At 41.0% G+C, this 26,638-nt stretch overlaps 1 protein-coding gene across 1 annotated transcript in view; it reads left to right on the forward strand.

Annotated features, from left to right (window-relative positions):
- The window catches only part of Slc22a16 (solute carrier family 22 member 16), a 51,477-nt gene extending 31,237 nt beyond the window's left edge, over window positions 1-20,240 (forward strand). The window contains exons 4-8 of the mRNA XM_047558132.1: window positions 1,819-2,347; window positions 6,204-6,331; window positions 8,881-8,990; window positions 12,737-12,836; window positions 19,960-20,240. Coding sequence (XP_047414088.1) covers window positions 1,819-2,347; window positions 6,204-6,331; window positions 8,881-8,990; window positions 12,737-12,836; window positions 19,960-20,160 — 1,068 coding nt within the window. The 3' untranslated portion in view covers window positions 20,161-20,240. The remainder of the gene's footprint in view (window positions 1-1,818; window positions 2,348-6,203; window positions 6,332-8,880; window positions 8,991-12,736; window positions 12,837-19,959) is intronic.
- Window positions 20,241-26,638: the final 6,398 nt, after the last annotated feature.

Consider the following 26,638-nt stretch of genomic DNA (forward strand, 5'->3'; position numbering starts at 1 on the left):
ATATGGTTATTATAATCTAAAATTTATATATATATATAATGTGTGTATTTATACACACACACACACACACACACACACACACACACACATATATATATAATTTATTTATTTATGTATTTATTTTTGTACCAGGGATTGAACCTAGGGGCACTTAACCACTGAGTCACATTCCCAGCCCTTTTTAAAATATTTTAGTTTGAGACAGGATCTTGCTAAATTGCTGAGGCTGGCTTGGAACTTGTGATCCTCCTGCTTCAGCCTTCCCAGCTGCTGGGATTGCAGGTGTGTACCTGGCATGATAGGTATATTTTTAAACCACAAGTTTCACCCTCGACTTTTTTGTTGTTGTTGTTGTGGTGGTAAAATACACATAACATAAAATTTATCATCTTAATCATTTAAAATGTACAGCTCAGCGAGAGTAAATATGTTTCATTTGTTTTACAGCCATTACTGTTGTGCATCTTCAGAACTCTTCATTTTGCAAAGCTGAAACTCTGTGTCTATTAAACAATAACTCCCCATCCCTCCTCTCCCCACCGCCTAATAACCACCATCTACTTTCTGTCTTTATGATTTTGACTACTCTAGGTACCACATTTAAGTGGAACCATGATATAGTATTTGTTGTTTTGTGCCTGGCTGGTTTTACTAGGTGTAGTGTCCTTAAGGCTCATCTATGTTGTGGTAATATCAGGTTTCCTTTCAGTTTTAAGACCTAATAGCCAGACTTTTATCTAGTGGTATGTGTGTAAATATGTATATACCCCACATTTTCCTTATGCATTCATTTGTTGAAATATGTTTGGGTTACTTCCACATTTTAGCTATTGTTAATAAACTGCTATTGAAAGGGCTGTACAAATACCTCTTTGAGACCTCCCTTTGCTTTTAATTCCTGTGAGTATATTTCCAGAAGTGGAATTGCTGGATCATATGGTAATATTATTTTTAATTTTTTGAGAAATTGTTGTATTGTTTTCCATATGAGCTATACCTTTTTACATGCCATTTATCACTCTTTATAAACAGTGCACGAGAGTTCTAATTCCTCTACATCCAACCAACAATTATTTTCTGTCTTTTAATTTTTATTTTGATAGTACCTGTCTTAATGATTATGGAGTATCTCCAGGTTTTGATTTGCATTTCCCAAATAATGATGTTGCATATCTTTTCATGTGTTTATTGACTATTTGTGTTTTTTTCTTTGGTGAAATGTCTACTCAAGTCTTTTGCCCTTGTTAGAACTGAATTATTTGTTAAATATTTTCTCTGTTCTGTAGTGAATGAATGAATATTTTTCATTCTGTTGATAGAAGCCTTAGATGCACAGAAATTTTAATTTTCATAAAGTCCAATTTGTCAATTTTTGTTGTCGCCTGTCAAAATAAAGTTTTAACCAAATCTGTTTTTCTTCCCACTAGTTACCATAAATTTTTGTCCCTACTTAACAATTAGAATTTAACAATAAAGACCTTATGTATGTAGATAAATAGATATGTGCATCTAGACGGAACTGAGAAGTATATCCACATTATGATTGGCCATTTAAATGAAACAAGAAGCTGTGTCAGCAGTGATATAATACTGTCTCAAGTTTGCCATTTGGGATGGGAAGGGTGTGGAAAGATAACAGGAGTCATTTGAAGAAGAAAGATGATCAGACTGAATGCCATTTTACAAATGTGAAAGGGTTTTCAGAAAACCATCCTCATTTTCTTTCTCACCTAAATGTGATTTGCAAAGAGATAAGATCTCTCAGTGGATGTAAATGTGACCTTAAATATGTACCCCCTCCCCTTCTTTGTCTTTCAGAGTGCAAGTGGCTATCATGTGGTAGTGTTCATCTATGTGATGGAATTCGTTGGTATGAAGTTTCGCACGTGTGTGTCCATCCATTTACATACCTCCTTTGCCATTGGGATAATAACAGTGTCTTTGATGAGCCAATTAGTCAAAACCATGTGGATTTACCAGATGATTCTTTCCACTGTGACTGTCCCCTTTATCCTGTGCTGTTGGATGCTGCCAGAGACACCTTTCTGGCTTTTCTCAAAAGGAAAATATAAAGAAGCACAAATTCTAGTTGATATTATAGCTGAGGGTAATCATGGTAGGCACTGTGACCTGTCAGAACTTTTTTCACTGGATCTAAATGGTCCTGTCAGTAATGCTTCTGTAGCTAAGAAGCACAATATAACAGATCTGTTTTTTGACTGGAATATTGCATCAAGGACACTTATGCTTTGGATCATTTGGTTTACATGTTCTTTGGGATTCTTCTCTCTCAACCTGAATACTTTCAATATAATAAACAATGAATCCTTACAGCTCGTCCTAGTGGGTAAGTAATTAAAATGTTTTTAAATGTGGCAGTGAAGTGAAATTTCTGTGGAGTTTTTTAGTGTGATTTTATTGTCTTTTTATATCAGAAACAATACTGCTAGCCATATTATTATGATATGTTTTAGTATTACACACACACACACACATCATTTTGAGGAAAAGGTCGAGAGTTAGAAGAATTAGTGTCTCCCTCTCTCTCTTCTCTCCTTGCTTGCTTCTTTCCTTTCTATTTATTCCTGCCCTAGAATCCTTCCCAGAGATCACTTACAGAATGTTTGGCTTGTACCCTTTCAATTCTCTTTCTGTGCGTTTTCATATATTTGTGCATATTAATTATCCTATATTATAGCAGAATGAGATCATTCACTACATATTGTTCTTTGTAAGTTGCTTTTCTTTTACAATGTAATATGTCTTGGAGGTGTGGAATCTCTTTACCTTCAAATTTCCTTAATTTATAAGTTTTGATGGTTAAAATAGCTTTGATACAAGCAACTATAATTTACGCTGACATGCTTCTTTAATTTTAGGTGCAGGTTAAAGTGACTTTAGATGGTTTAAACTATAACTCACCATGTGAACCAAATGTAACAAAACCTGAGAGAAATGTTAGAAATCTGCATTTATCCATCTGTCTGAATTCCTGATTATTTTTGTGTAGGCTGCCTGAATTTCATATTATGCTCAAAAATCTTGCTTTTATAATTTGTGCATTGACATTATCCCTTTCTTATCAAAGTATCTGATGACATGTCTGTTTTTATTTATTATGGCTCAGGAAGAATTATGAGAAAAGTTGTTTTAAGGAAAATTAGTCTTTTGGGGAGAAAAATAACATGTAGAAAGAGCTCATCTTAACTTCAAACATCTTTTCTATATCAGTTTGAGAAATGATGCAGTTTTCCTAGAATAGAGCAGCAAATGGTAGGAGAAGCAAGTGGCATGGAGTGTGTATGGGGAAGCTTAAGAAAGCTGGAGGTCTAGGTCTTCGTGGTACATTTTGATGGTGTGTAAGTCAGCTTTCTATCACTGTAACAAAATACCTGAAATAAACAGCATATAAAGAGAAAATGTTTATTCTGGTTCACAGTTTTGGAGGCTTTAGTCCATGAACTGTTGGCCTCATTGCTTTGGGCCTATGGTGAAACATATCATGGCAGGAGCATGTGGTAGAACAAAACCATTCACTTCATGGCCAGGAAGCAAACAGAGAGAGAAGGGGCTGGAATCCCACAGTCTTCTTCAAGGACACACCCCCAATTACCTAACTTTCTCCTATTAGACCCTACCTCCTAAAGGTTCCACCACCTCTCAGCAGCACCAGCCTGGGGATCAAGCCTTTGGGGGACATTTAACCTTGAAGCTATAGCAGATGGAAATTTAAATTCTCAAGAAACTGAGTTGGGCACACACTGTGGTGCATGCCTGTAGTCCTAGCTACTTGGGAGGCTGAGGATCATTTGATTCACAAGTTTGAGAGCATCCTGGACAACATAGCAAGACCCTGACTTAAAACAAAACGAAACAAAACAAAACAAAACAAAACAAAACCACCAACTGGAGGATCTCATAAATATAAAAATGTTTCCAAAGACAAAATATACATCTTTTATGTCATTGACTACTTTCAATTTTTCATGTCATTACCCTTCCTGTTAGTATTCTTGCTCACAGGTTCTTATAGTCAATGTTTCTCTTGTGAAATTTTTTTGAACAAGTTTCCATCTCCTGAGATGGATTGAGACTGGTGGAAATTTCAGCTGTGACTTTTTGCCATTTATAGGTGATAAACACTTCAGATGCTTCAAGACATACTTTTGGAATTGTGTAGTGAGAAGGGCAGTAGGATGGGGTCTAAGCGATTCATAAAATGAAGGAACTAATGGCACATTGTCCCAATCCCAAAAGATTTGGGCCTCCTTGCTTGCACCATTTATATCCAGGCTTATTCAGGCCCAATACAGATATAGGATCAGTTGGTATAGGAACACCAAATCAAGAAAACCAGTGTAGTACACTTTAAATAGTTCAAATCATGACCCAGCTTTGCAAGACTCTAGGAAGTTGATGGGTGACCCTGTACACAGTGCTGTTTGAAGAAAAGCCTGGAACCAGACATAGAGGTGACTGCATTTGGACACCCAAAGACCTCACTTCCAGGCCCTGAGCTATCACTACTCATGTGGCTCAAATAATTTATTCATAGTTGTATTGAGAAAGTTCTTTTGAACTGTTTTATTCGATCTTGAAAAGTGCTTGATAAACTCTTTAAAAAGTAGAGTAGGGGCTGGGGATATAGCTCAGTTGGTAGAGTGCTTGCCTTGCAAGCACAAGGCCCTGGGTTCAATCCCCAGCACTGCAAAAAAAACAAAACAAAACAAACAAACAAACAAAAAAAAACATTCTATCTTGGACCACAAGCGTGGAACACCTCTAACAGGGAGGCATTTCCTCCAGAGTTGTTAGCTTTTCAGTTGATCAAGGGTAAGAGAGACCTTCTTTCCAATGGTGTTTCAAGTGTGAATGCTTACCTTTTCCTAAGCTAATTTTTTTTTTTTTTGAGCAGATGCAACTGAGTTTAATGTTTACTCAGAAAAATAAGTCTACCCCCTGTGAGACATATATACCAAGAGCTGTCTCTCAGGGTGCTTATAACATTACAGGACTGTGAATGATGGCCAATGTCTGGGTTGGAAAACAGTGAAAAATTCCCAGAGGAGACTGCTGGGTTTGCTTAGTGCTGCTGGGAGATCTTCCAGCTTGCTTCCTATTTGGTTCTGGTTAATAGCTGTAAGACTTTCTTTTGTTCTGGATCTAAGAGTCAAACTTTGATTCTACAAGGGAAGGGCTTTTATGTTAATGGATTTACAGAATTATGAATTCAGCTCTTTTTTTCCTTCTTGTGGAGGAGCTAAAAAGAGGTTCAAGACAAAGTCCCTGTTCTAGAGGATTTGCATAAGATTTAAAAATGGTTTACTTAGGCTTACAATCTATTGACTGGTTAGCACTAGGTTAATGTGCCTGATTGATATGGAACTTTCCTACTTTAGTTTTGTCAAAAATGAAACAATATCAAATTTTTAAAAAATTACAGCTTATTGTGCATATAAAAGGACAGTTCATGAACTGGGAGGCCTCAGATCAAGTGGTCAGAAGCTCGCCTTGCAGCATCATTTATAAAGCATAAAAGAGGAAGCATCTCAACCTTTTCTGTGATTGGTTGGTATGTACCAACCTTCTCTTTAGGGCAAGCAGAGCTGTTTAAGCTGATTTATCCATAGCTGATTGGTTAATTTTACTGAATCATGCTAACAAGAATTTAAGTAAAGCTGTCCTTTTGTGTTTCATTTATGATTAGAGATAGATCAGGGAAATCAGGATGGCTTAAGCTTTGGTGACTTGGTTATGGATGGTTGGCCTTGTGAGTGTTGTCTACCTCAACTATGGTCTCCATTTTTATGGGTCTTGATCAGTTTTTAAATTCAAAGTTATGGATACTAAAATTTCCCCCTAGTTCTGCCAAGGATAAGAAACCTAAGATCAGAAATAATGTTATCTCTTACTTTCCTTATTTATACATTCAGGAGGCCTGTCTGGGGAGCACCATTCCTAGGACAGGTGTAAGGGCTGAGTGGGTTATGTAAGTTGTAGTGTATTTCACAGGAAATGTTTGTCCTCACTCCAGTGAGTTTTAAAAATGGTAGGACTCACTGCCTCTCAGTAAGTAGATAGCTCTTAACAGCCCCTGGAAGCAGGGAGAGGGAAGATCATTCCTTTTGGGTTTGGGTTTTAAAGTGGGGTCCCTGTGCAGTTGGGCAGCAAGCCTCATAGAGGGCCCCTTTACTCACTGACAGGTTCATTGGAAATTGCTGCCACCTCCTTTGTGTCCATTGTGCTGGACAGAGTGGGGAGAAGAAAAGTTCTAATCTGCTCCCTTCTCTGCATTGTGCTGGTCTGTGGTACGTTGATGGTGATCCCCCAGGTAAGTTACTTTATGTTTTATTTAGGGAATAGCTAGTTATACGGTAACAGTTTGATGGGAAGACTTTAAGCCTCTCGCGGTAAGTATGAAGACCAATTAGGATATATGGATAAAGTACATAATATTTTAAAATGTGTTTTCTTAAAAAAAAAATCTTTATTGTGTAATCAATGCATCTTCATTGTAGAAAAGTTAAGAAAAATGTAGAGAGAGAGAGAGAGAGAGAGAGAGAATAATCCTACTTCCTAAAAATGGCCTTGTAAAAAGAATAATCTTGTGTGAGGGAAGTTGTTCACAACTTCCAGGGATTATCACCATATGGAACATTCACTCATTCAGGGATTCATTCAACAAGGACATATCCAGCATCTGTTATGTGCCAGGTGTTGAAGACACACAGAGAATCAAGTTTCTACAAGCCAAGGAAGAAAAACAAAGCAGAGTGAGGAGGGGAGAATGACTTCGGTGTGTGTGTGGAGTGTGTGAATTAGAAAGGGGGCTTTGCTTGTGTACTGTTTCATTTTGTGTGATTCAAGATGATGTGCCTCTCACAGAGAAGGTGACAGGATCAGAAGATCAGAAACCTGACTGAGGGAGGGAGCCATGGGAACATCTGAAGGGTGTCATGAGTCAAATAATCAGATTGTTTCAACTTAAATACTCTTCCTTTTCCTTGCTGCAGACTAGTAGTTTCCGATGGGCTTGTTTTTTAAAATGCAGTTTCTTAGAAACATCGCAGTGAATACTGAAGCAGCTTTTCCATTCCTACATTTTGGTGAACTATACAACCCAGAACACTGAAGTGCTTTCCCTCTAACAGAAAAAAAAATTGTTAGCAGAGTCCATGTTTTAATTTTCAATTTGGAAAATTTGGTTTCTAAAACAATACTTTAAAATATTGCATGTGATTTTTCTCCAGGGTTTGTATAGTTATTAAGCAATAGTGTACCAATGTTTAGAGCAAACCATTTTAAGTTTCGTTGATTGTTTGAAATTTAATTTACACTAATGAGTGACTTCCATTTATAGTCACACTTCACTTAAATATCAAGGCTTGGTGAACCAAGTGTTTTATGTCACTGAAATTTCCAGGTGATCCATGTAAAATGAATATGGATGAAACTACTCAGGACTGCCAATTTGAAAGAATTGCATTCATTCCTTTGTAAATGTAGTTTGCAAAAGAAAGAGGTGTGTATGAATGTCTTATGAAGAGAGCTCAGTGGAGTAGGAAAAAGGGGAGAGGGAAAGGGGAAGCACTTGGGAATGATATTGTCCAAATTGTGTTGCTCTGTCGTGTGCATTTACAAATATGCAACAATAAATCTCACCATTATGTACAACTATAATTCACCAACCAGAAATATGTAAAAACGAAGTCACAGTTTAAAAAATAAGGCAACAAAGTTGTTTGTAGTTATATTAGTTGAGTTGATGGGAGGTGTCTTTAAGACTTAGGGGAACCCCAAAACTTTCACATTTTACAGTAATAGGAAAGACAGGAGAATGACTGATGGAGAATTCTATTCTATTATTCTATTCTATTCTATTCTTTCTATTGTATCCTATTCCATTCCATTCTATTATTTTAGTCTATTCTAGAAATAGAGCACTAACTCACAACTACAAATCTCTCTTCTCTAATGATAATGTCAACAATACAATTTTTATGTTTTTTAAAATCACACTAATTGAGACTAGGGGTGTAACTCAGGGATAGAGCACTTGCCTAGCATATGTGAGGCCCTGGTTTTGATTCTCGGTAGTGCAAACAACAAACGGCACAACAAAACAATAGCAACAATGCACACACTAATTCATGCCATAAATGTCTGCAATAGCAAATAAGGTAACACTAGCAACTTCAGTAGAAACAGCCCAACGTCTCCGTAACTTAAACAGCAGTTGTTTATTTCTTGCTCATAGAATGTTCACATGGGTGGAGCTGGTTGGCTGCAGTGAGGGTGGGGAGCAGGTGTCTGGCTCCATGTTAAGCACTACCATCCTTAACACATGAACACCAAGGTCAGTGTTTGTGCATCCAGCTGGCAGATGTGGCAGGAGAGAGAAAATTTCAGAATATGGAAGGTCTTTGTTAGTAAGTAGTTCTGTTCGCTCTTTCAAATTATTTTCTGGAGATAATTTACAAGCCAGGAATTACTGCCATTAAGTGCACAATTTGGATGGCCCGTTGCTCCACACTTGCTGGATCAATTCCAGAAGGAGCAGGTCAATTACTGGTGCAGCCAGCACTGTCCTGGTGAGCCCTCCTCCCAGTGGGTTTTTCTTATTTCACAGTTCAAACCCTCCTGAGGAGTGGGAGACACAAGACAATTTCCCCTTAAATTTCATGAAGATGGAAAGCTTCTGTAGATCGTGAGCCGTTTGCAAAATAAGCTCAAACATAAAAATAAAACTCTTCATTATTTTGAAAAATACTGAAAGAATTAGAAAGTTTTAAATAATAATTTTAATGACTTTATATTTTCCTTTAAAAAATATTACTTATATGGTTTATTTTACTGTTTTTTCCCCCCCAGAAAAACCAGAATGACACTATCTGGACAATAGTGGTAGTTATGATTGGAAAATTTGCAATAGGGTCAGCATTTGGTCTCATTTACCTTTATACAGCAGAGCTGTATCCAACCATTATAAGGTAAGGGTTACTGTTGTTCTGCTGTTTTCTTGTTATTTTCACTTTCATGTCAGTAGATTATATTTGACCCCTAAATACAAATACTTTCTTCCCCTAGAAATTATCTGGAACTTTGAAATAAGGGAATATTGACTGATGATGCTAATTCTGAATCTGAGGCTTTGTTTCTATCTCCTTAGCAAAGATATTAAAGAAATGATTTTGAAATAACACTCTATTATCCTAAAACCACTTAAAATCTCAAATACAATAGACTCCCACTGGCTCTTTGTATGAGTCAAGGCTAATTTTCTCAGAAGGTATCTCTTAATGCTCTGATGTCACCTATATTCATTTGCTAGGGCTGCTGGAATAAAATAGCACATACTGGGTGGCTTAACAATAGAAATTTGCAGGGCGAGGTGGTGCACATCTGTAATCCCGGCAGGTTTGGGAGACTGAGACAGGAGGATCACAAGTTCAAGGCCAGCCTAAGCAATTTAGAAAGGCCCTAAGCAAATCGGTGAGACCCTGTCTCAAATTGAAAAATGAAAAGCGCTAGAGATGTAGCTCAGTGGTAAAGTGCCTCTGGGGTTATTAAAAAAAAAAAAAAGGTCAGGTTTGGTTTCTCTGGAGCTCTCTCTCTTTAGCTTGCAGGTGGAAGTCTTCTCACTGTGTCCTCACATGGTCTTACATCTGTTTGCATCCCTGGTGTCTCTCTCTCTCTCTTTCTGAGAACACAAGTCCTGTTGGATTAGGGCCTCCCACTAATGGCCTCATTTTAACTTAATGACCTCTTTAAAGATTATATCTTCAAATGCTGTTCCATTCTAAGGTATTAGGAGTAGGGACTTCAACACCAGCATTTGGAGGGGACACAATTATGCATATAACATCAGTAGTCATTAAACTCCCTGAGAAGATCACCTCATCCAAAGGGTCCCAAAGCTGGAAACTCCTCAGAATCCCCGCGGCATTTGGTACAGAATATTAGTCCTCCTTCCCACAACAGACCTGGTGGGTCACTCTAAGAACCAGAGTGGGGATTTTTAACAAGTGATTTTGAGTTGCCACCGGCCATCATTGGGAAATTCTGAAGTGAATCTCACTGATCTGGGGGCTTCAAGTCTTTTATTTTTATTTTTATTTTTTATTTTTAAAGTTCTCAGTTTTAAGATGGCAAATATCCCACATATGCAAACAAAATCTTTGGGTCTTTGATTATTTTTAACATTATAAAGAGATCCAGAGTCAGGGGTGTTTAAGAACTATTTCTCTAACCCAGTCCATTGACACACTTTTACCTGACTTTGTAATCTAAGTATTTTACATAGCTTAAAAAAAAAAAAAAAGAAAAGAAAGAACTTCAAGTCTTTTAAAAACCTTTTCAAATACATTTCACTTGAAAACCCTTTATGCTGCGAAGAGGATAGAAGTATTCTGGAAACTCTGTGGGGAGATCTGCAGTTTCCCCCTCTTCCCACCTCTCGCTGCAGCAGAACCTCGGGCCCCAGAGGAGCAGCCTTTGAAACTGCGATTCTCTCTACAGCCCCTCATGTGTGGACAGTATTGCTGGAACCAGGGAGATCAAGTACCCCATGCAAGACTCACAGCTGGGTCCCCAGGGATAACAGGGGTCCTTTCTCCAGCCAACTTTTTAGCTCTTTGTTTGCAAAATGACCTTGTGTTTTAAAGTTTAAATAGTGATTAGTGTCACACTAGTGCCACAAGAGTTTTGTGTCCCAGATTTCCCTTTCTGAAGTTCTATAATAGTTTCCTCTTGACAGTCTTCCCCCAAGTCCTTTCCTACTACCTACTATCCAACAGCAGTTACTATTTTCTAGGAGAATAATTTTTTAGTTAGTGAGGCTGGATAATCTTTTAGCCTATGAAAGAGCCAGTCTTGATGGCAACAAATAAACAGGGACCATGTATCAAGCTCTTTGCACAAGAGCTGGTTTTTAAATACCTAATTACTCATCTAGTGGTGTACACCATTTAAAGAGTCTATTATTTGCCATCTGTTACAGAAGTGAAAGGCAAATAACTTTCTGTGGAGATAAGTTCACGTAACACCAGCCCATAGGTGTTTCTCCTTGTCTCCATAAGCAAGAGGGATGTAGGGCCTGGACAATCCATTAGTCAAGAGAAAGCTTAAGTCCTTCTTTAGGAATTGGCCATGGCTATACACCTGCCTGGGCAGTGTAGCCCTGTGCATTCAAGTATGGGTAAATATTCTTGTGCTGGCTGTAGATAGATGATTAGCTGCCTGGATAGGTAGGCAAGGTAGGTAGGTATATAGATAGATAGATAGATAGATAGATAGATAGATAGATAGATGTAGGTATTTATATATATAGATAGATAGATAGATAGATAGATAGATAAAAATAGATATAGATAGATGATAGAAAAAAAATCTAAGAAAAACATTCCAGATTACTGTGTGTCCAGGGATATAAAATAGCAGAACTGACAATATCTGCTCATGCCATTGTCAGCCAAGTTGTCTGAGAGTACAAATGAATTTTTCTCTTTTCCCTATTTCTGCTCCAGGTCACCCAGAGCATGTGGAGGGGAGAGCAATCAAATAATAAATATATCTTCCTTAATCATCAAAACAATTCTGTTGAGATTATTGCAGATTGTTAGCTGAGTCTCCCATAGAATTAGGGTCTTGGCAAAGGCACCAGATCAGAACCCAGATCCACATATTTTGGCCCTTTCTGTCATTCAGTGAAATACACACGAATTTTCATGGGAGACAGTGCTTGACACTAGCAAGGGATGAGTTACTAGCAGTAGAACTTTAGGAGTAGGATAAGGTATTTTGGATAAGGGCTTTTTAGACTCAGATCATATTGTGAAAGTGGCAGCCTTGTGCAAATGTACACTGATAGAACAGCACTTAGAGGATGACAACAGGGGAGACTAGGTTAGCACAACAGCGTGGAAGTTGTGTATTCGCCAACTCAGACTATAGCTTTGTGATCTTGTTAATACCCAGGCAATGAACACCCTGTTAATCAGGGGAAATAACTTTGCCATGGCTGGTGGGGCCCTGCTGGGCTCTTGGGTGGATTTCTGCTCAGTTTGGAGAAGCTCAGGTTTTTCCAGTTCCAAATCCACACTGAATAAGATCCAGTCAATGCCTGGGACATATTAGACTCAGCACAGAGATGATGCGACCCCACTTACAGAGGTGCATACTAAAAGCACTCTTTCCTTATTAACAAGCACACTTGAAGTAGTCTTCAAATAACCTTTAAAGAAAAGCACATAAAGTTATCCCTTGACTTAAAAAAAAAGTGAAATAGTTCACAAATATGCAAATACTTTGCTCTCTCAATGTTCCACTCCCAGCCCTAAACTAATTCCTGCTCTCGGAGACTCAGCTTATCCTCAATGTTAAGTTGGATTAGTAGGCACCTGGCTTCAACTACCTACAGAATGAAAAATGGTTTACCCCGCTCCCTTTCTCCTCTTCCTCCTCCTCCTCCTCCTCCTCCTCCTTCTCCTCCTCCTCTTCTTCTTCTTCTTCTTCTTCTTCTGGTCTTGAATTATCTCTGCAGGCTTGTCTACACACGGTTTCATAGACTGTAGATATAAATCATGGGCAATACTTGAAAAATGAGAGTTACTTCTGAAATTAAGTTTTGTCATTTGTCCTCCTTCTGGTAGGGCGGGAGGGGGCTCTGGAGACTAGTTCCATGACCCTCTGCTCATCTCCTGTCCTTGCTGCTGTCTTATCTTCTTGGTGTTTTCAGGTCAACGGCTGTGGGCAGTGGCAGCATGGTGTGCCGAGTGGTGAGCATCATGTCTCCGCTCTCCAGAGAAATCTCCAAAACCTGGATCCTCATACCACAGGTCTTCATCAGTTCACGGAACCTTCCTGGGATGTCAGAGAGGCACAGCAGACAATTGCCTTCTCTAGTTTTATTAGGTGGAAGCCAATTTGTCATTTAATTGTGGGGATTTAGGGAAACAAGAGGCGCTCATCAGGCAGCAAGTGGGGCGGAGGCGACTGTTTTATTTCCGCCCGTTGCCTTCCATCACCGCTGATGTCGTTTTGATCCTACCTGCCAGACAAGGGCCTCTCCCCACCCTTAGAATGAAACCGGCACAGTGGTGGAGACAGTGTTGCTGTCCCTCTCTGCCCATCACCTGGCCCTGTCCTGGCCCTGTGTGTTCCCAGTGTTGGTCTGCAGGTCTGGGTGACGCCTGGAGGTCGCCTGCTCTCCGTACCTTTCCGTGGTGCCTGATGGGGAGACTGAATATTTGTGGTCTTTGGCTGACCTGAAACTTGAGGGGCAAGTCTGCCCGGAGCCCTGGCTCTGGTAGCGTGAGCCATTTGCCTGGTTTTAGCAAGGGACAGTGTCATGCTTAGTTTGCACATTGCCTCATATAGGGACTGAGAATATGCCTGGGACTTATTAGACTCAGCACAACTCATATTGGGAAGGTGTGTGGAGCTCTGTTACTCTTGGGTTTAGTTTGACCTCTCTGGTCAGGAGGAAGATGGGAGCCAGGGAGAGGCACAGGGCTGCGGTGGTGGAACGTGGTGCTGCCGTTCCTAGCAGTGACTCGTGGAGCCCCCTCAGCCTCTCCTTCCTCCTTCAATCTGCCTTTCCCATTTCTTTGCACTTGCTCCCTCTAGGTGGTACCTTCTTGGTCTCCTTCAGTGCCTCCTCTTTTTCTGATTGTCCCTTAAACAGATTCATTCTCCAAGGTTCCATCCTGACTCTGTTCTGCTCTCAGTATGGCTCTCTGTGTGACCCTACCTAAATTCTCTCTCTCCCAAGCTGCAGACCCACCTTCCCGCTGAACCTTGTGGTCATTGTCCTTGGATGTCTTACAGTAAATTCAGCGTTTCCCCAAGTGGGACTGGACAGTGGCTTAAATTTTCTTCTTCTGTCTCCCATGGTTGGTCAAGGATAAGTGTAACACATAAGCACTGGATTTTTGTCAGCTCTCTTCTTCCCTCTTCCTCTTGGTCCTCACATTCTCCCTGGTTGCCTGCTTCCAGGGCCCCAACTCAGTTAGTTCCTCATCAACTCCTGCCAGATTCCACCCTGGTTCTTCTCCTCTTCTCCTGGCTCCCCAACCCCCTCTCCATCAGAAGAGCCCAGAGGGCACCACAGTCATAACCCCCAACCACCCCTGCCACCTTCAGAATAAAACCCAAACTCAGTCAATGCGCAGAGCAGATCGCCTGCCCATCTTCTGTTCTGTTTGGTTTCTTCACATAGCCCCGCCCCCCCATCACCTACTGCAGTTCTTCCAGCCTCTGCTCACCTCCCACTCCCCTTCCATGTCTCTGCCTAACCCCCCCCCAAAGACAATGCTCCTTTCTCCCACCTCCCCCACCAAACAGCCCCATATCTTCCAAGTGTCCTCCTTCCAAAGAGTTCCCTCGGATCCCATGACCAACCTTTCCGTTCCCCACGCACATCTGCACAGCATTGAGCATGTGTCTCTTTCGAGGGCCAACACATTCTGGCTTTATTATTTGCATGCGTCTGTGTCTCCCCTGTTAGACTGTGGCACTGCTATGGGGTAGGACATGCCCTTGCCTTGTGTGCAGTTCACACTCTAGTTGCCTTAGTGTCTTAGATCAATCAGGTTGGCCTTTTGAAATTAGCTTTGTCCTAAAGGATAGCATCAGTGAATTTGTGAGTGTCATACTTCTTATATATTTTTGTAAAATCCACTATTGTAACCTCACAAAGAAGGAAACAAAGTGTTTGGTCCCAGCATGAGTCATCTTGTCCACGTGAGTGGTGTGCAGATTACTCTTGGGGATCAGTGTCCTACCAGAGTGACTGCCACCGCCAGTAGTAGGTACTCAGTAAAGCCTACTTCTTTGTGGCATGAGGGCCTCAGCCTCTTTCACCGGCTGACACAAGTTGAGAAGTGTTATTGATCTGTGTAGCTTGTTTGTCTTGCTCTCTAGTCATCTTGGCAGCTGCTCTTAATTGGGGGCCATCCTGTGCCTGATGGAAGAGGGTGGTGGTCACAAAGAAGATGGAAAAGTTTCTGGAGTCAATTTACTCTGGACTCCAACGTGTTATGAAAGGCAGAAAGTACATGCTAGAGGTCAAAGAGAATTCTGGAGAAAATCAGATGAGGCAAAGTGAAATTGGTCATCCTTGCCAGTAACTGCCTGGCCTTGAGGATGTTTGGAATAGAGTACTGTGCCATTTTGGCCAAAGGTGGTGTCCATGATGACAATGGCAATGATATTGAATTGGGCACAGTGTACAGAAAATACTATAGAGTGAGCATATACCCTGGCTGCCATTGATCCAGTTGATTCTCAAATCATTAGAAGTAGGCCCAAGCAAACTGGAGAAAAAGTAAGGTATGCAATTTTTTTCTCCAGTCAGATTTGCCAGAGCTTGTTTTAAAAAAAGGGTGGGGGATAACGTGGGCTATCTGGCCTACACAAGGAGGTGTCTTGGGCAAGTCTATCACCCTTTTTAGGGCATGGGATTTTCTAGAAGCACCTCCCTCCCAAAGTGCACTAGCACTTTGTGTTCCTCATAAAAAAATAAAAAACTGATACAAATGGATGGATGGTCTTTAAAAGAAGAAACTGACACTCACCAAAAGAAAATAGATGTACCCATAAAAAGCAAACTGCTATAAATTGACTAAAACCAAATTAAAAAAAAATGTTTTAAAGGATATCTATAAGGGCTCACTAAGCACTATGGAGTTAAAAGGGATCATTTATTTTATTTAACAGACACTTAAACAGGCTCTATTTTAAGTGCTTTTCAGAAATTAGTTTTCATATAACGCAGACACTATTGTTTCCTGCACTTACAGATGGGGAGACAGATGTACAGAAAGTAATTATTAGTCTAAGATCTTTCACCTTAAAGATGTCAGAGCTAAGATTCCATCACAAACACAAGCCTCCTTTTATGTAAGGTTAAACAGATAAAGAAGCTGGACAGTGCTGTAGGGAAGGTAGAGCAGTCAGCTCCTTGGAGACCACAGTGGTCCAGGCCCTGTCTCCAGGACAACCTCCGGCCCCAGGATCTGTATATTTGCAGAAATAGTTTGCGAATGTATTTCCTTTGGATGCAACAGATGTTCCTTGTCGTTTTTAATGAGTAAAAATAAGTAAGTAAAGATTAATTTTCCCATCCAGCTTGGATGTGAATGTCAAACTACCCAGGGAACCAGTGTTTTCATTTTGAGGAATGGAAACATTAATCTAGAAGTTTCTACCTCCTTTTTTGAAAAGAAGCCCATGAAAATAATTTGATGCTTTCATTATCAACCATTATTATAATCTAAATGGAAAGAAAAGGTAGACAAGAATTCATTTTTCCTTGTTCACAAACTCATTTGACAGAAATTTTTTAAAATTTATTTTGAAGGGCTGGGGATGGAGCTAGGGTCTCTAACATGTTAGGCAAGTGGTCGACCACTGAGCTACCTCCCCAACCCAGCAAAGATTTTTGAGTGTTGATTTTGAACTAACTACCTTGCTCGGTGCTAAGGAGCTGACATGAAAGAAACAGCTTCTGTCCTGAGAGATGACTAGTTCTGAAGGGGCAGCCAGAAGAGCAAACATCACAAGCCCTGGATACGCCCTGGGTTATCAGACCCAGGAGAGGGATACTCACCCAGGCTAGGTTCCGAAGGCAGCTTCCTGGAAGAGGAGGCCTTTCCTCTGTATCTGGGGACCAGTAAGTGCTGAGTGGGGAAGGAGAGAAGGGAACCTCAGGCAGAGGGCACAGAAAAGCAAAGGCCCCAAGGAAAAGAGAAACATGTCTAGTTAGGGCTTGATGCGGGCAGTATGGCTGACATTCTTTGTGGGGAGTCTGGAGAGAGGAGCAAGGATCTGAGGAGGTCAGGAGAGAAGAGCATTCAAAGTACAGGTGGGCTGGAGAGGACAGAATGGGAAAGTCATAACACAGGCCCTGGTGACCTGATGGGTGTGGCACAGAGGGGAGAGTCATTCTGTGGGGGTCAGAGAGGATCCTAGGAGGAAGAACAGGCTGGAGGAGGGGAAGGGCAGTACCATCAGCGTGGTGTGGCAGGTGCCTGCTGGACAGGTAGGATGGATAGAGGAGGGAATACTCCCCTAGGTATGGACTCAGGGAACAGCTTGGGCAGGAGGTGCAGCCCTGGGGGACTGAGGACAGAGCCCTAGAGCAGTGGCATTAGGTGTGGTGGAAGGAGGGATCTGTGACTGAGACTTAGGAGCAGCCAGGGAAGTGGATGACCAAGATTCTAAAGGAGGAGAGGAGGTGAAGAAGGCCGGAGAGGATAGTGGCCAGGAAGGAGCAGGACAGGAAACTGTCCCTTGGCTGGAGATCTGTGCCTGGGAGAGCAGCTTCTGCAGAGGTAGGAGAGAGGGTCAAGCTAAAGAAGGGCAGCCAAAGAGAGCCGAGAAGGAGGACTCAGGGAGAGTCAGGGACAGGGTGGCTAGGGAGGTTCGAGCATCTTGTTTTAAAAAATCAAACAGCACAGCAGTAACGATAGAATATTAAAAGCATCTTGTTTTTCAAGACATGTTAGCAATAATGATAGCTAGGGTTTATTGGCTACTTATGTGAGGGAGGCACTGTTCTAAGCCTTAAAGCTATTATTTAATTTCAGCCTCTCAACAGTCTTTTGAGGCAGGTGCCAGAAATTTCCACTGAGCTGAGATGTTAAGAAACTTGCCCAAGGTCACCCAGGTAGCAAATGGCAAGAGCCCAGGCAGAATGGTTCCAGAGATTATCAGAGCTCAAGAACTTTTGTTTTTATTGAGGGAAAGTAGCCAGTAGAAAGGTCAAGTTCACGAGTCTGTGAGAGGGAGGGAGACCTTTGGTGGAGAGAGGCAGGGAGGGCTCTGAGGAGCGGGTGGGAGGCCATGAGGTCTGGACAGAGGGAAGGGATCAGCCTGGCTAGGAGGGCGAGAGATCGGGGAGGTGGGGCAGGTGGGGCCTGTTGGGATATTTGGTTTGGGGTTTGGGGAGCTGGCCAGGACAGCAGGATTAAGTAGGAGCTGGGGAGTCTTAGGCTTGTTTACTGTTTTGACTATTCTTACTACCAAGCCAAGGAGAAAAATTCAGTTCTATCTTGAATCTTCTATTTGATTCTATTTGCATTTAGACATATTCAGTGTTTTTCAGACCCTGACATAAGGCTTTCCTTGATCAATGGTTATACCTCCTATGTCCTGAGACACAGAAAAAGCCTTTAAAAATCTTTTGGAATGTCACTTTAAATTCTGCTTCTGCTCCTAGGTGAAGCTTTCTCATGTATTTCTAAGAATTAGGTCATCGGAGTTCTGCAAAATAAAATAAGAAACTGCCTTCCCAGGTCTCATCTGTTATGGATGAGGTCTTGCACCACTTCACAGTTGCACTATGTATCTTACGATTTTCATTCCCAGAACTGTGAAAATACCACGTATGTAGATTTATCAGAAAATCCATGCCATAATTTATTTTTATGGGGTCTTTATAGCAAGTTTTTCTTTTTTCTAAAGGAGTTTAAATCGTGTAAGGAAGGACCATATTTTATACAGACCATCTACAGGTTTAGTTCTTAAAATCCGCCCAACATCTTCATAATGATTGACAGAATAGTTATGCAGATTTTAATTTTTAATGTGATTTGAATTTTTAAAAGAGAGCACCTTGGCATAGGCATAAAGCTTGCCTTTTATGTGTCAAAAATCTACAAAGTAAAGAAATCATACTGAACTTTTATAGGAAATCAGATGAACACCCCCAGCACCTCCTACCCCACTGCCAAGTAGTTATTTACTTCCATTTCTTTAGCTTTGTTTCTCTATAAAGTCTGTAGGTTCATCGAAACTTATACTTACTTCTTTGTTTATTCATTTGTTCTCCATCATTTACTGAATGCTGGCAGCGAACCAATTATTGGAGCAGGGATAGGGTTGACTGCCAAGTCCCAGCTCAGGAGTCAGTTCCAAAGACTCTGGGAAGATGGTGCAGTTCTCTCCCCACCGTGACCACAGCTCTCGGAATAGTACCTGCAAGAAGAATAATACAGGAGAGGCTGGCATTTGTTGGGTGTATGGTCTGCCGCCATCCATGAATGAATGAGTGACTAGATTAAACCTAGTTGATGAGTTAAAGAACTCCGGTCTAGCACAAGTAACCCAAGGTCTTGCCAGGGAATAAAAGCAACTTTTATGTCAAATTCAACTCTATTCTCTGAATGGTAATTCCTTTTTTTAAAATTTGTTCTAACTAGTCATACATGACAGTACAATGCATTTTGACACACCATACATAAATGGAGTACAACTTCTCATCCTTCTGGTTGTGCATGATGTAGAGAGTTACACTGGTCATGTAATCATATAAATAATGTCGGATTCATTCTACTATCCTTCCTACCCCCTCAGTCCCTCCCCTCCCTTCACTCCCCTGTGCCTAATCCAAAGTAACTCTGTTCTTCCCTAGCCACTACCCACCTTATTGTGAATTAGCATCTGCATATCAGGGAAAATATTTGGCCTTTGGTTCTTTGGGATTGGTTTATTGCACTTGCATGATACTTTGCAGTTTCATCCATTTACAAGTTAATGCCATAATTTCATTTTTCTTTAAGGCTGAGTAATATTCCTTGTGTATATATACCACAGTTTCTTTATCCATTCATCTGTTGAAGGGCATCTAGGTTGGTTCCATAGTTTGGCTATTGTGAATTGAGCTGTTATAAACATTGATGTGGCTGCATCACTGTAGTATGCTAATTTTAAGTCCTTTGGGTATAGGCTAAGAAGTGGGCCAGCTGGGTCAAATGGTGGTTCCATTCCAAGTTTTCTGAGGAATTTCCATACTGCTTTCCATAATGGCTGCACCAATTTGCAGTCCCACCAGCAATGTATGAGTGTACCTTTTCCCCCACATCCTCACCAACATTTATTATTGCTTGTATCTTGATCATTGTGAAGGGCACATTTCTTTCTTGGCCTGGCACTTATTATTATTTTAATTCCTTCTAGTTATCCCTTGGGATTATGGCCCTTCTGAGTTTACTACTAGCCGTACAGCTTCCAGAAACTGTCGGGAAGCCATTGGTAACTACTTGGGAGGAAATGGCACAACTGGAGGCAGAAAAGACATCACTTCCCCAAACTAAAGATACTGGGCTAGGAAAAGAGGAAGCGACTGACCTTGAGGGTTCTGCTGCTGCTGCTGAATGAGCGTGCCCAGTGCACGCAGCACCTGACATGTTGTTTATGTGAATGCCTTTGTATTATAGGACCATTATTCGTCTCCTGCATGCTGTTTGTGTCTTTCAAAAAATTTTGTAAGAAAGATTTAAACAATTGTTTTGTAAAAGTAAATGGAATAAAAAGCAAGATGAGAATTCTCATTTTTTAAAACTTTCTTTCTTTCTTTCTCTTTCTTTCGTAATGGGGATTTTGAGAATGGGTCTCACTAAGTTGCCAAGTGCCTTGCTAAGTTGCTGAGGCTGACCTCGAACTTGTGATCCTCCTGCCTTAGCCTCCCTAGTTGCTGGGATTACAGGCATGTGCCACTAAGCCCAGATAAAAACTGCTTTCTTATTGCTGCAAATATTTTTCCACGTTTGTTCTTCTGTGTTATTGATTCTCACCCCTGACCCCATGCCACCAGGCAGGCCAGAAGGGTTCCACATATTCATATTCCCATTGGTATCCGTGCCCCATCCTCCCCATCACCCAGGGACTGTCAGTTGGGAAGGGGACGTGGGAGAGTGTTTCTTTTTCAAAGCCCTTTGAAGGTTCTATTTCTGATAATCTTTTCCTTCTTTTGAGAATCATAACTCTAAATACAAGTCTTATTCAGAAAGCCCTGTCAAAAGATGTTTGTCTGCATAATTAACCCCTAAGAAACTAGAGCTTCAAGAAAGATGTCTTGCTTTCCAGCACCCTGAGCCAAGAGGCTGGAATGTGCAGACCAGGGTACTGGTGTTTGGTTCAGTTAATGGACACATGCCTGCCAGGGGCCAGGGATTAGGTTTTTAGTCTGACCTTATTTTTTCCAAATTGACTCAATTCTGTCTGTAAGCCTCCTTCACCGTACAGAGAAGTTGTGGAATTTTAGTGCATTGTAAACTTTTCTAGTTAGCAGACCATCTTAGAAACTGACTTTAAATTCTGTCTGTAAATCTCAAGTATTTAGCAAGGATTCTTGTCTTTTTAAAATAATTCACATGAAGGTTTTACTCTTTCTTACTCAATTTTGTTTTCTCAGCTTCACTAAAAACCGCAGCCTTTCAAAGACAGTTTAATATCTCAATAGTTTCAACTGCAAATTATGTCATAATCTGTCAGAAGCATGTGTTTCAGATTTACAAGTCTCCTGGAGGCGTTGGGTTTTTCCTTACTATTGTTTTATTTTAAGTTTATTTTTTTTCCCTTTACTCTTGGGATTTTGGTTTTCGATATTATCTTGTGTCTCATACTGATGAAATATAGGAATTATCTGCAGAGGCAAGTATAAGAGGGCAATTATATAGATGCTGTGAATTTAAAAAGCACTGCTAAGAGAAATAAAGGAGGCATTTGACCTGAATTATTTAGACTGTTTATATTAATTTAGTTCCCTGGGTAATTGCTCAAGTTCTTCACTTGGTCTTTCCATTTGTAAAATAAACAAAACAAAACTAAACAACTTTTCTCTTTTTGCAAAACAAAATAAAAGGAGGGTATGAGAAGAGAGAACAATGACATTTCTCCAACCTTTCTCATCTCTTATTTTTGTCTCGTTTTTTTCCTTCTTTATCAGCCTGTTTTTCTACTGTTGTTTTTTTCTCCTCTTAGTTAATATTTGTTATTTCCTTGAACCTTTTTTTTTTTTTCCACTTGTTTTCCAGGGTCATCACAGCAAAGTACCACAGACTGGGTGGCTTATACAGAAATTTATTTTCACACAGTTCTGGAGGATGGGGAGGATGCAAGTCCAAGGTCAAGGTGCCTGTGGGTTGGATTCCCAAGGCCTCTCTTTGGTTGTAGGTGGCCACCCTATTGCGGGCCCTTCTCCTGACTGGCCCTGGGTGCATGCCCAACCCCAGGGCCTCTCCCTCTTCTAAGAAGGACACCAGTCTTATTGGATTATGGTCCCACCCTAATGACTGCATTTTTAATTTAATCGCCTCTTTAAAGATTTCATCTCCATTCTAAGAGTTGGAATTTTAACATATGGGCTATTAAGGCCTTTCTTTACGTTTCTGCTGTGCATAGTCTTAGTTGGCTTGGGCTGCCATACAGAATATTGTAAATCGGTGGCTTGAACAACAGAAATTTATTTCTGTTATGGAGGATATATCAGTCCAAGGTCAAAGTGCTGGTAAGGTAGGTTTCATCACGAGACCCCCTTCTCTTTTCTTATAGGTGGCTGCCACTTCACTGTGCATTCACGTGGACTCTTCTTTGTGTATATGCAGGGCGGGGGGCAGGGAATGGAGAGAGAGAGGAGAGAGAGAGAGGGGCAAGAGCAAATGTAAGTTCTTTGGCGTTTCTTTGTTATAAGGACACTCATGCCACCATGAGACCCCCTTCTCATCATCTCATCTAACCCCGGTCACCTCTCAAAGGCCCACCTCCAAACACCATCACACTGGGGGTTGAGGCTTTAACGTGTATTTGAAGGGACATACAGACCTTATCGTCCACTTACGGATCTCTGTATCAGTCCATGTCCAGACAGAAAAGCAGAAATCATCTGAAACGTTTCAGGCACAGAGAAAGTTTATGGAGGAATCAGTTACAGAGGTGTAGAAAGGACTGTGGCAAAAGAGGAGCAGCAGAGGTTGCCCAGAGATCAGGAAGCTGCTACCATGGCTGACTTGGGCGCCCTCGAGCTTGCACTCTGTACTTCCACTGCCCACGCTGAAGCTGCATTTCTGCTGCTGACCAGAAGCCCAGGAGCCCGCTGACCGGGTGATGCTACCGAAACTGCAGGCAGACTTTCAGCCTCAATTGAATTGAGTTTTTAGATTAACTTAGGGAAAATTTACCCTTTATTCTGGTACTGGCTCTTCAATCTATGACTATGGTTGATCTCTATTCACTTGGATCATCCTTAATATTTTTTTATTTGTTCTTTTTAGATATACATGATAGTAGAATGTATTTTGGCATATTATAAAATACATAGAGTATAACTTATTCTAATTAGGATCCTATTCTTGTGGTTGTACATGATGTGGAGTTACCCTGGTGGTATATTCAAATATGAGGATAGGAGAGTTATGTCTGATTCATTCTACTGTCCTTCCTATTCTCCTCCCCCTCCCTTCCCTTCCTTCCTCTTTGTCTGATCCAGTGGACTTCTATTCTCCTCCTCTCCATCCTCACTTGTTGTGTGTTAGCATCCACATATCAGAGAGAACATTTGGCCTTTGGTTTTTTTGGGATTGGCTTATTTCACTTAGCATGATAGTCTCCAGTCCCATCCATTTACCAGCAAATGTCATAATTTCATCTTTATGACTGTGTAATATTCCACGTGTATATATACACCACATTTTCTTTATCCATTCATCTGTTGAAGGACACCTACATTGGTTCCATAGCTTGGCTATTATAAATTTTAATGTTTTAATGAAGTATAACTTCCTCCATGAAGGTCAGACATATTTTGATTGGATTTATTCCTGGGTATAAATTTCCTCAACAATTAGAGATGCCAAACATCTAATAATAATATTTTCTAAATTCATATGGCTAACAAAGGAATTTGTTTCATTTTTTTTTTTGGGTGCTGGGGATCAAACCCAGGGCCTTGTGCTTGCAAGGCAAGCACTCTACTGACTGAGCTATCTCCCCAGCCCCTGTTTCATTTTTGTATGTTAATCTTATATCCAGCAACTTGATAAGTGGTTTTAATTGAAAAGGAATTTTTTTCTTTAATGACTTTTCATTTTAACAGTTCACAAATATTCATTATGCAGAAGCCAAACATACTCTTCTGCTTGAGCATTTCATAGCATGTGCAGCTTTTTGACTTTATACTTGGAAAATTGTGATGTTAGATATCTGTAATAGTTGGAACTTAGCCACAGCAGCACATCAGATGGATCTCTGTAAATATTTCAAAGAGTACTTTGCCCCAGCATTGGAAATCTCAGAGACCAAACCACATGAAAGTGGGTAGACTTCAGGTTGACAACCTTGTTACTCAATCCTATTTAATCGAGGTCAACTAACTTGACCTTGACAAGCAGTGAAAAAGTGAAGTTGTAAAGGCCTGTGATTTAAAAAGTCTGCCTTTAATCCTCCCACATATGTGAGTCAACCTCTCTATACCTTTGTTTTTTTATTTGAAAATTTAGAACCCTAATAAAGTGTCTCTAATGGGAATGTGAAGATTACATGAAATAACATATCTACATCACTTAATGCTTCTGCGCAGAGCTGATATTCTCCGAACTCTGTATACTATTCTGACACCTGATCAGTGAGAGTATGATAAGTGTCCTGACTAGTCTTGATCTTGGCCAATGAGCATTTGGAGCCCAGTCTGCCCAGTGTTCCACCATATAGTCACTGTCCTGAGTGACTTTGCCCTACAACACACACTGATTCCTCCTTTGTGGACTTTGCAATTTATATATGCACTGGTAGTTACACTGGGCCCATGAGACCTGCAGGGAAGACTAACCATGAAGCTAATGAAACATAAACTTCAGGCCCCCTCACTTGCACGGGCTCTGATGAGGGACCTTAGTAGTGGGCTTACTTGGGCATAAGTCTTTATAAAATTTTGCAAAAATAAGACATATTCATTGCAATCAGTTAAGACCACTGTCTTTTCCCATCTCTTTTCCTTTTTATCACATTTCACCTCCCCCTCAGCATCCAGTGGATATAGGCCTTTTCTTCCTTTCATAATTCTCTCTAAATTTTTTTCCTTTGAAGAGGGATTTCGAAACTGTATAAATGTCAGACCATAGCCAACTTTGCTTCCCTGAATAACTATCAAAAGGCATGCTGTCAGAGAAATTCATATCAATATATGCTCAGATTACATTTAATTGAATGACCAGTTTGGAAGGGGTTACCTGTCTTCTTTTTTTTTCATTCCTATCAAAGAGCATACTAAAGGCAAAGGGTTCATTCTGTAAAATGATATATGTCAGGGTATACTTAATAACTTCTTGTATATGGCAAAAGGTATGTTTTCTTATGTAAGATTATGATGGAAGTCAAAAACTTTGCAAGTTTTCCCAGTGAAGTGTCTGGGAATTGTGGGTGTTCGTTGTCTTATTTGAATTTGCTTCAAGTCAAGTATTTTTATCTGCTATTTTATCTCTAAGTCCACAGTGCAACACTATTTTACTGGGAACGTCTAGGTATCTAAGTAAATTAATTGTTATCACTCATTGCCTCTTCTCTCTGGGCTCGCCCACCCTGATAGGTACCAATCTTAGAGAGTTTCATATGGATGTCCAATAAGTAAGTCTTGAAAGTCTTAGTTCACAAGGAGGAAAGGTTTCAAGGACAGGCTCTGTCCTTTACTTCTGAGTCTAGAATGAGGGCTACTACCCAACTTGTCAACTTGAGTTGTCTTCAGCTCACTCCTTCCCGGCTTCCCTGCCTCCCTGCCCAACCTTTTTTCTGAGGCAAGGCCCCTGAACCTTGCTTCTTCAACAGCTTTCTGAAGACCGTAAGTCCCATTGGTGGGAGGCCTTTCATTTACTGGCAACAGACATCCTGGGAAGGCCTACACACCACATTAATACTCCTGGAGAGCAGAGGAGAAGAGGTTGGGCAGGCGAGGAGGCCCTACCTGCACTGTAGGGGTGAGGATATGGGGGCCTCTGCCACCCAAGGTGTAAAATCTTCTGAAAAAGTGTTGGGGAAAAATAAAGCTGAGCTCACCTGCAGTCAGCCACTCACTTCTAAAATCATAACATTAGATCCCACTGTAGAGCCTCTGAGGTCCCTTTTATAACTCTCACCTTCAATGATACCTAAGTTGGTTTTCCTATGCGTTTATTGAATGACCCGTCGTTCAAGTTACATTGCTACTACTCTGTAGTGATGAAGAAAATAAAGGACCTATTAGTCTTATACAACTTTCTGGTTTTCATTTCTAACTACATGTTTCCTCCTCGTCTTGCTTGTCGCAGGAAAGTAGAGTTCTGACCTGGACAGGAGGAAGAAGGGACACTCTAGTTATCTTCCTTGGCTCCCGCTACTTTCCAAATACAGTCCTCCATCCTAGCCAGAGTCCCCACACTTCCACACGCTGCTACTGCACACGCCTCCCCAGATGGCCTCCCACCCTTGCCTCAGCTTCCCCTGGAGGGAGGGAGATGTAGAAGGGCTTAGGCAGCCAGGGCAAGATGGCCAGTGAGGCGGTGGGGCAGGGCAGAACCAAGGAGCATAGAGAGGTTCTTCTCGTTAGGTCCACTTTCCGCTCCATGAAAGTGCTCCTGGACCCAGCGGGAGACCCAGTCAGACAGACTCTTCCATACTCATGCTCCTAAATGGGGGATCCATTAGAAAAACTAAAGCCAATGTGTGAACCGAAAGGGCACCAATCAATAACAGTGAGGAGCATGTGGACAGGGAGGAGAGAAGGAGAGGAGGACACACCAGAGACCAGAAAAAGAGCAGGTCAAAATCCCCCCACTGGATTCCCAGCGCTGGGGGCCCTTCTCTTAGGAGAAGTCTATCTCTGTATCTC

The sequence above is a fragment of the Sciurus carolinensis genome, chromosome 7 (assembly GCF_902686445.1).
Source record: "Sciurus carolinensis chromosome 7, mSciCar1.2, whole genome shotgun sequence".
NCBI classification, from domain to species: Eukaryota; Metazoa; Chordata; class Mammalia; order Rodentia; family Sciuridae; genus Sciurus; species Sciurus carolinensis.